Below are 10,793 nucleotides of genomic sequence, written 5' to 3' on the forward strand. Positions count from 1 at the left end.
TCTTCGCATCCAAGATCCAGCCTCCCTCATTACTTAGCATTCTAAAACTCGAAATGAGCCATCGAGACCTTCAGCCTTCAATCGTAGCCGTCATGAAATTATCTGCCTCTGCCAAGACGGTACCACACACAGCACGCGCACAGAGAGTAACAACCCATCCTCCAGACACAGGCCCCGACCGCGGAGACAAGCTCGCCATACCATGAATTTGAGCTTTGACAACAAACATATAAAAGACATATGTTGTAATAACCGCACAGTAAATTTTAACTTGCTTTTGTTTGGCTATCGGATGCATGCATGCAGTCACTAGCTAGTTCAAATCATATATTTGTCCACATATATTTCAGAAAAACTTTATGTTCGAATACTGCATGAACAAAATCTTCTAAGTTACCAAATGGTATACGAAGAAGAAGCAAAGTTGGCATTTTGATCTTTGCACGCAGCGTGCTGTACCTAACTAATACGTACAAGTGGCTTAAGATATCGGTGCGAAGTGGTAGCTCGTTCGTTTGTTCCAGCTGTAGTCGGCAGTATGATAATAATGGAAACAGAAGAAGAGATAACGTAGTATCACAGTCACAGACATGCTCACGGCCGTTACGTACGTACGTATATATGCTACGCTACTTAACTGTCGGCCGGTTTGCACGCGCAGCCATGGCCCCCGCATGTATTACGAACGGATGCGCGTCAGGTTTAACTTTAACGTCATCATCTAACTCAAAAACCATGCTCTCGATCAGAAGTGCCAAATGAATTTGGTCAAGAGACGACGCAATTAAAATGTGTGCTCTCCGCTTGTGACGCTTCCTGGAGTTAGCGTACGTACGTACGTCTCACCTGCTAAAAGCTTGCACCGGCTTTCTTTCACCAAAGATTTGATAGTTAAATGCCCGCGCGCGTGCCCTTCACAAATTAAGTGTCCTCGCAGGAAATTTCTCACACGTCAACCACCCTTTAATCTGTTTCTGTCCAGAAACCCTCAACGGATTTTAAGAACACAAAGCCAACACACATACACACCGTCAAACGAAATGTTCTTTAGTGACCTGACCCCTCAACGACCGGAAAATGTTGCGTCTCCATCCTGCAATTGGTGGATTATAGATTATAAAACTGAAACAAAAGGAAACATGGAGCTGGCCAATCAGCTCTAGCTTAGAGATACACTAGTAGAAAAACCCCCCTTTATTACCGATTTTAAAGGGTCTTTAGTACCGGTTTTGAAATCGGTACTAATTATCCGGCACTAAAGGCCATTCATGTCAATCAGGGTCAACCGCGTGTAACCATCAGGGTTAGTGAACAACCGTTTGTTACTTTATGTGTATAAAATCATGAATCATCGGCGCCCTCTGGTTAGTTTTGGCTTTTTCGGTGCCACTGGGTCTGGGTGGGAGTACTTTGATGGAACTGAATGAAGATTGGTAGCAACAACCCGGAATAGTAACGTGTCAACGAAGCAAAAGCTCTCAAATTTCATTAATCCCAGGCACAGCACATGGCAACATTATATGTGTATTCTTGGCAAGGCCCGGTCTTCTAATGCCCACCTATATAACAAGCTTCCTACTTGAGCTATAGCATCAGCCATTCGAATCGATACCCGAATCCCGAACCCGAAATACCCGATCCCGAACCCGTATAGCCCGATCCCGAAATACCCAAACACATTTTCGGGTAGCAGTTTTGGAAACCCGATCTCTATTCAGGAAATTCGGGTACGTACTGGCATTACCCGATGTGCCCGAAAAACCCGAAACAAATAGCAGCCCAGTGAAAGATTCACGCAAAGGCCCAAACAACCCAGCCTAACCCAAATTGGCCCACGTTAATGAAACCTAACTGCCTGCGTCAGGGTCCTTTCCTTTGTTCCCAACCCAACCGCATCTCCAGCCCCAGCCGCCACATGCCACACCACCACCACAACACCACGTAACCAGCAGTCTAGCACAGCCGCGCCACCCGCTCGCGACCGTAGCTGCATGCCGGCGACCTTCAACGCGAGGTCGGCTGCTTCTCAGGCTCCAGCGCACTACCGCAGTACATATCTCGCGCCGCCCGCAACTCTTCTCTGCGTCGCCCGGAGCCAGATGCGGAACGCTGCCCGCAACCAAGCGCCGGTCGTCACGACCTCCGGCGACGATAGAAGACTCCATCTTCTTCGATTCGACGCCAAAGCCAACCCGTGCCCTCCCTTCCGCAGCTCCAAATAGAGCTCCAATTTCTGCTCACCGTATAGTATTTTGGGCAGTACTGGATTTCCCGATCCCGAACCCGAATTTTCGGGAACCCGAACTGTCGGGTAGCTATTATTTTAGAGAAATTTCGGGTGTTGATTTTGAAAACCCGAAATATTTTTTACCCGAATTACCCGTCCCGAAATTTCGGGTAATCCCGAACGCCCGGCCTGTTCTATCTAGTCAAGCTAGCTTCAACAATGGCGGTTGGTGCTGAAAAGCTGAACGTTTTGGTGGCTTGTGCCTTGTTGCTCCTCGCTGTGGGGTGCCGGGCCTAAGGGCATCTCCAGCGGCGCGACGCATTTTAGTGTCCGCCCGCGTCCGTTTGCGTCGCGCAACGGACGCTGAAATGACCGTTTTCGTCCGCGTGTCCGTTTGCGTCTGGGGTTGGCTCCAGTGGCCCGATCCATTTTTTTTTCTCTTTTTCATTTCAACATACTTCCATATATTACAAATTGGAAGATTATGTTACACAAACTAACACATAGTTTGGAACATGGTTTACACAAACTAATACATAGTTTGCACCATGGTGGACACAAATATAAATATTTTAAAAATAGAAACCAGTTGTGTTGATTTCCGTATGTTCGTCGCCAAGAAAGAACATTCGAGGGCACACCAGTCACCCAAGCTGGAAAATCCGGCGGGAGGATTGACGGTGCCCTTGTTGGTTCTACCGATGGCGAGCAGAGCGAAACCTTCCACTCACGGCTTCGTGCGGCCCGTAGCTGAGTTCGGCTGCGAAGAAAGAACACTCTACGTTCTAACTATCGGAGTCCGACTCGGATTCGCCGGTGTGGTAGTGCTGCGGCGAGCCGTGTTGTCGAAGACCTTGACGACCATCTCACCGTCTCCCTCGTAGAGGAAGGTGAGGCGGCGGCCGGGCTCGAGCGCCAGGTCACGGGCGAACTTGCCCCACCCGGTGTGCAAGTACATCTTGCCCTGCCCGTCGAACAGGACCTCCACGGCCTAGCGGCAGAAGTTGCAGCTGGCCTCCCGTAGCTGCAAATGCGCCGGCTCGACGTCGTCGACGAACTCGGCGAACTTGTCCGGGAGACGCTTGATGCCGAGCGGGTCGTCGTCGATGCGGAGGAGGAACTCGAAGCAGCGTCCCTCCACGTCGGAGGAAGACGAAGAGGGCGCAGGCGACGGCGAGCGTGGGGCCGTAGCTGCTCCACCGCGGCGGCCCCTGCCCTGTCCCTGGGGCCGTCCAGGGCCGCGGCCTCGACCGCCTCGCCGGCCACCATGACCCGCCATGGTCTTCCTCGCGGGGCTAGCTGCGTCGCAGGAACACCTAGGCGGCGGAACGCTAGAGCTTTTGTGGCGGCTAGGGTTTCTATGGAGGAGTGGATGAGGTAGAAGAAGGCGCGGCCCCTTTATATAGGCCGGAGGCATGCGGTGGCCGCGGGACGCGTGGCGACGCCATTAACGTGGTTGGCGGAGGTGGGCTGCGGCCGCTCGGTAGCCGAGGCATCGCCATTAACGTGGCGCAGACTGCCGAAGCGACGCAGCGGCGCCAGTCGCATGCGCGTTTGAGAAGACGCATCGACGCAGGGTCGCTGCCAGGCGGGCCCGACGAAACGTCCGTCGGATACGAGCGGACACTTTCGGCGTCCGCGCAGTGTCCGCGCAGACGCATCCGAGGCGCATATTTGGGCCAGGTTTGCGTCTCCGCGGACGGCCCGGTCACTTTGCGTCGCCCCGCTGGAGAGGGTGCCAGACGCATTTCCGGTCACGGCGGACGAAAATGACCATTTACGCCGCTGGAGATGCCGGCCAGGCCAGCCCTTACTGGCCACTGGAGATCGGGTTTTACCACGACAAGTGCCCCCAAGCAGAGTCCGTCGTCAAGGGAGTCATGGAGTATGCCATCTCCAAGAACCCCGGCAATGGCGCCGCCATGATCTGCATGCTCTTCCACTACTGCTTTGTCGAGGTACTGAACTTTTTCGATTTTTATTCTGATACTGCAAATCTTAGACATTTAGTTAGTTACATATATTTAGTGCAAGAAAACGTATATTATTATGGATTAGGTGGACTTGATTAAATCGGTTTTGCTACGTCTTAGTTAACTGAGATTTTCTTAAGTCTAAGTCACTTACAAAAAAAATGCTTGAATTCCACTTTTCTGTTAAAAAAGTGCAATTGCACTTTTCTGCCAGAAATGTGCAACTGAATTGAGTTGCACTTTTCTTTAAACTACGGTTACACTTTTCTTTGGTGACTGAGACTTAAGAAAATCTAAGTCAACTGAGACATAGACACACCCTGATTAAATTGCTGATGAATGGTGATTTAGGGTTGCGACGCTTCCATCTTCCTCGACCCGACACCGTTCAGCCCTACGCCAGAGAAGCTCAGCCCCCCGAACGACCCATCCGTGCGCGGCTTTGAGCTCATCGACGCGATCAAGGAGGCCGTGGAGGCGGTCTGCCCGGGTGTCGTCTCCTGCGCCGACATCCTTGCCTTCGCTGCCCACGACGCTTCCAGCATCCTCAGCAAAGGCACTGTCGCCTTCGAAATGCCATCCGGCCGCCGCGACGGCACCTTCTCCAACGCCTCGGAGCCTCTCAAGTTCCTGGTCCCACCCACTTCCAACCTCAGCGATCTCGTTGACAGCTTCGTCATCAAGGGACTCAACGCCGAGGATCTCGTCATCCTCTCCGGCGCGCACACCATCGGGCGCTCCCACTGCTCCTCCTTCATCTCCGACCGCCTCAATACCCCCTCCGACATCAACGACGGCCTCGCCTGGTTCCTAAGGAGTCAGTGCCCCGCCGATGCGACCCCCGGTGGCAACGACCCGGTGGTGATGCAGGACATGGTGACACCCAACGTTCTTGATAGGCAGTACTACAAGAACGTGCTGGAGCACACGGTGCTCTTCACCTCCGACGCCGCGCTACTCACATCGGAGGAGACGGCGAGGATGGTGGAGGACAACGCCAACATTCCCGGGTGGTGGGAGGGCAGGTTCGCCAAGTCCATGGTGAAGCTGGCCGGCGTCTAGGTCAAGACCGGCCACCAGGGCCAGATCAGGAAGAACTGCCGGGCAATCAACAACCACTAGTAGTATGGCTCCCGTACACATGCATGCATGCATATGCAGGGTAAAGGATCACTCGGCGTCTTTGTTCCATCGATCGTGCAAGCGAGTTCATATGTTTTAATTTGTCGATTCTTTAACCACGTTCTATTTCTTAGCATTTGGTCATCATTGTTGTCTTTCCTTCGGTTATTCCATAAGTTCATGTTGTCGCCACGGAATGTGACGGTTCCCGTGTGGGGTTGTACAGGTGTAACTGTGAATCAGTGTTATTTGTATTTGGAATAATAAATTCATTCATGCTAGCTGTATGTTTCGAAAAACAGAAACATCTTGGATGCTTCGGTGCTTCCAGAAACATCCGAGAGTCACTAGTGGAAGAAGTATAAGGCTGTTTGCCGAGTGTAACGAAAAAGCACTCTCGCAAACAAACAACACTAGGCAAAGAAACTACACTCGAACAAACACACACTGTGGGCAAAGATCTTTAAGTACACTCGTCAGACACATACTCTTGGCAAAGAACTTAAAAAATGCTCGGCAAACACGTGCTCGTCAAAATCCTACAATACACATACTCGTAAAACCGAACGGACAGTCGGACACGTTGTAGCTGAGGTCGCACTGGACATTGCCACTTTGCCAAGTGTTGCACTCGGCAAAACCCTAATTTTCCCTTTATTTGTTTCCTCCATTTTCATTGTATAGTTCGTTATAATATTAATAAAATTATCACCGAGTTACATCTTTGCCCCTTGAAATAATGCATTTTCAACTTTTGTGTATAAAAATCATTTTACATTTTGTAAGTACTGCATGTCTTTTAAGAATCAGGTACAAAAAAAATACGGTGCAAAAAGGCACCACTTCTGTTTTACGAAATACTAGGAAATATTTTATGGACAATTCAAATACCTATTGCGTGTCAATTATTTTGAGGAATTTCTCATCATTTTATACAACTTTCAGCCAATTTAGTACGAAGTGGGCCAAATCTGAACTACGTGCAATGCATAGTTTGCTCGCGATTTTTAGCAAAAATCATTTTTGGTACACAAGTTGTTATTACAATGGGAATAGGATGGGGCTTTGCAAGATTAACCCCCAGCAAAGAACAGTCGCGGCAGCCATTTTGACCACACTTGTAAAACACCATTAAAATTATAAAAAAAGGTATTGCATTATGTGAAACATTAAATATGACACTTATCCTAAAAAACTCTTCACATAAATGAGCTACCATGTAAGAAGATACATGGCTCTTTCAAGATAAATGAGCTAGGTTATGAACTTAACCATGACATAGTATGTCTGAATGAGAAATTGTGGATACTCGGGTAGCTTGGAATGGTGAACACTGTTAACGACGGGAGTTATAATTTTATTTGCACAAAAAGTCCATCTTACATTTTCTAGGTGCTGAAACTGGTTTTTTTTTTTTTGCGAAACACCTACCAAAAGACCAGACTTGTACCAGTCTATCTACAAAATACTATATCACATTTATGTGCTAGTTCACACACCTCTTGCGTTTTAAATCATTCTATGAATTTCTCATAAGTTATACGGTTTCCTGCTGATTGCGCTGGAACCGGACAAGAGTACTTGATCACATTTATATATGATAGTTCACATACCTCTTGCGTCATCTTTCGCATGTTCCTAAAATTTTTCGAAAATCATTTCTAGGTGTACATATAGTTGTTATGAGAGACACGATAACCGATTTGCATGCGGATTTTCACAGGTGTATCCCAAATCAGTACAATAAAAGTTGCCATGGTCGACGAATTGAAAGTCACGCTGTGGTTGCTGATGCACCATGCCCGATGATTTTTGCTCTCTCTGTGGTGCATGTCAAAAAAAATATCTCGTTTTTGACGCCATCTAGCCCGACGTAAACATGGAAAACGTCGTGTATGGTGGCCCGGGACGTGGTGCATGATGAATTCTCGGGTGCGCTGGCCGAGTCAACGCAAATCCGCACCGCCAGGGATGTAGGGCCTAGATGGTAGCCTCTCGAGCATTGTTTTTTTCTCGATCGTGCCATCTCCTTCAACGTTCTCCGATCGAGCCGTATACGATGCATGATCATAGGTCCCACATGTCATCCTCTATTAACAAAAATTCTTTCTTTTTCTTTCTTTTCTTTGATTTTTTTGACCCCCTGATTTCTGGCTACTTTCTTTTTCTTTTGATCCCATGCCGCCTTGGAAACGTTGAGACCGCTGCTGCAAAATGGGACCCGTATGTCATCCTCTATGTACAATCAAGTTTCTTATCCTGGAGTTATTTTTGCTACCTGATATTTGGCCACCTGCCTTTTTCTTTCGATCCCGTGCCGCCTCTAAGACGTTGAGACCGCTGCTGCAAAATAGGACCCGCATGTCATCCTCTATGTACAATCAAATTTCTTTTCTTGGTGTTATTTTTGGCACCTGATATTTGGTCACTTGCATTTTTCTTTCGATCCCGTGCCGCCTCTGAAACGTTGAGACCGCTGCTGCAAAATAGGACCCGCATGTCATCCTCTATGTACAGTCAAGTTTCTTTTCTTGGAGCTATTTTGGGACCTGATATTTGGTCACTTGCCTTTTTCTTTCGATCTTGTGCCACATTTGAAACGTTGAGACCACTGCTGCAAAATGGGACCCGCTGATGGGTTCGTTGCATGGAAAACAAAAAAATTCTACCGTGAACATGAACAAAAACCAAGATCCAATCTAGGAAGAAGCAAGATCTAATCTACCAAGATCGAAGCAACGAGAAGATCATGAGACTAACCCTCGAAGATTCCAAAGTCTACGAGATTAGATCTCGTTGTTGATGTAGTCGATCGTCCATGCTGCAATCCGGCAGCACTTCCGTACTCGGTCGTGTGTACGGTGTCGATGAAGTCCGTCCTCTCCCCGTTCCAGCGGGCAGCGGAGGTGTGGTAGATATCCTCTAAATCCCAGCAGCACGACGGCGTGGTGGAGGAGAAAAGCTACAGGTCTTCGCCTAAGCCGGAGCAGACTATCGGTGGGAGAGAGAGGCGGCCAGAGGTCAAGGGGTGAAGGAGGGATGCGCCCCCTGCCCCTCCCCTCTTTATATAGGGGGGTGCGGCCAGGGCTGCCATGGCCCCTCCTCCAAGCCCTATGGCCGGCAGCCAAAGGAGGGAAAGGGGGGAAACTTGCCCCCCAAGTTGATCCCCCCTAGGATTTTGGTAAACCCTAAGGGGTGGCCGGCCTGGGCCCTTTGGGCTTGGTGCGCCTGGCCCATTAGGGCACGGCAACACCCCCTCGGCCCATGTTGGCCCCCCTAGGTCGTGGGCCCCATGGTGGAACCCTCCGGAACCTTCTAGAACCTTCCCGGTCTTCCACCGGAAATATCCCAAACTTTTCCGAAACCTAGAAATCAACTTCCCTTATATGAATCTTATTCTCCGGACCATTCCGGATCTCCTCGTGATGTCCTGGATCTCATCCGAGACTCCGAACAAACTTCGGACTCCATCTCATATTCCGAATCTACTTATGCGACATCGAACCTTAAGCGTGTCACCCTACGGTTCCTGAACTATGCAGACATGTTCGGGGCTCCTCTTCGACCAATAACCAATAGCGGGATCTGGAGATCCATAATGGCACCCACACATTCAACGATAACTTTGTGATCGATTGAACCATTTACATACGATACCGATTCCCTTTGTCACGCGATACTTTACTTGTCCGACGTTCGATCATCGGTATCTCCATACCTTGTTCAACGTCGTTACCGACAAGTATTACTCGTACCGTGGTATGTCATCTCTTGTGACCTAGTGATGCGTGTAATTGACACGTCCGTTGGGAACCCCAAGAGGAAGGTGTGATGCGCACAGCGGCAAGTTTCCCTCAGTAAGAAACCAAGGTTTAATCGAACCAGTAGGAGTCAAGAAGCACGTTGAAGGTTGATGGCGGCGGGATGTAGTGCGGCGCAACACCGGAGATTCCGGCGCCAACGTGGAACCTGCACAACACAACCAAAGTACTTTGCCCCAATGAAACGAGTGAGGTTGTCAATCTCACCGAGCTTGCTGTAACAAAGGATTAACCGTATTGTGTGGAAGATGATTGTTTGCAAGAAAACGGTAAAACAAGTATTGCAGCAGATTTGTATTTCGGTATAAAAGAATGGACCGGGGTCCACGGTTCACTAGAGGTGTCTCTCCCATAAGATAAAAGCATGTTGGGTGAACAAATTACGGTCGGGCAATTGACAAATAGAGAGGGCATAACAATGCACATACATGTCATGATAAATATAGTGAGATTTAATTGGGCATTACGACAAAGTACATAGACCGCCATCCAGTTGCATCTATGCCTAAAAAGTCCACCTTCGAGGTTATCATCCGAACCCCTTCCGGTAATAAGTTGTAAAACAACGGACAATTGCATTAAGTATGGTGCGTAATGTAATCAACAACTACATCCTTAGACATAGCATCAATGTTTTATCCCTAGTGGCAACGGCAATCCACAACCTTAGAACTTTCACATCCTTGTCCCGAGATATCAATGGAGGCATGAACCCACTATCGAGCATAAATACTCCCTCTTGGAGTTAAGAGGAAAAACTTGGCCGAGCCTCTACTAATAACGGAGAGCATGCAAGATCATAAACAACACATAGGTAATAACTTGATAATTAACATAACATAGTATTCTCTATCCATCGGATCCCGACAAACACAACATATAGCATTACGAGATAGATGATCTTGATCATGTTAGGCAGCTCACAAGATCCAACAATGAAGCACAACGAGGAGAAGACAACCATCTAGCTACTGCTATGGACCCATAGTCCAGGGGTGAACTACTCACTCATCACTCCGGAGGCGACCATGGCGATGAAGAGTCCTCCGGGAGATGAATCCCCTCTCCGGCGAGGGTGCGGAGGAGATCTCCGAATCCCCCGAGATGGGATTGGCGGCGGCGGCGTCTGCGGAAGGTTTTCCGTATCGTGGCTCTCGGTGCTGGGGGTTTCGCGACGGAGGCTTTAAGTAGGCGGAAGGGCAACGTGGGGGGCCACACGAGGGCCCCACACCACAGGTCGGCGCGGCCGGGGCACGGGCCGCGCCGCCCTATGGTGGCGGCGCCTCGTGGCCCCACTTCGACTCCTCTTCGGTCTTCCGGAAGATTCGTGGCAAAATAGGACCACAGGCGTTGATTTCGTCCAATTCCGAGAATATTTCGTTACTAGGATTTCTGAACCAAAAACAGCAGAAAACGAGCAACTGGCTCTTCGGCATCTTGTTAATAGGTTAGTTCCGAGAAAATGTACGAATATGACATAAAGTGTGCATAAAACATGTAGGTATCATCAATAATATGGCATGGAACATAAGAAATTATCGATACGTCGGAGACGTATCAGCATCCCCAAGCTTAGTTCGCTCGTCCGGCGGAGTAAAACGATAACAAAGATAATTTACGAAGTGACATGCCATCATAACCTTGATCATA

At 48.9% G+C, this 10,793-nt stretch overlaps 1 protein-coding gene across 1 annotated transcript; it reads left to right on the forward strand.

Moving 5' to 3' along the window:
* Nucleotides 1–2,446: 2,446 nt before the first annotated feature.
* Nucleotides 2,447–5,262, forward strand: LOC124698419 (peroxidase 2-like). Its single transcript, XM_047230905.1, has 3 exons — nt 2,447–2,518; nt 4,030–4,185; nt 4,552–5,262. The coding sequence occupies exons 1-3, from the start codon at nt 2,447–2,449 to the stop codon at nt 5,260–5,262; spliced, it is 939 nt and encodes a 312-aa protein (XP_047086861.1).
* Nucleotides 5,263–10,793: the final 5,531 nt, after the last annotated feature.

Source organism: Lolium rigidum, chromosome 3 (genome assembly GCF_022539505.1).
Source record: "Lolium rigidum isolate FL_2022 chromosome 3, APGP_CSIRO_Lrig_0.1, whole genome shotgun sequence".
NCBI classification, from domain to species: domain Eukaryota; kingdom Viridiplantae; phylum Streptophyta; class Magnoliopsida; order Poales; family Poaceae; genus Lolium; species Lolium rigidum.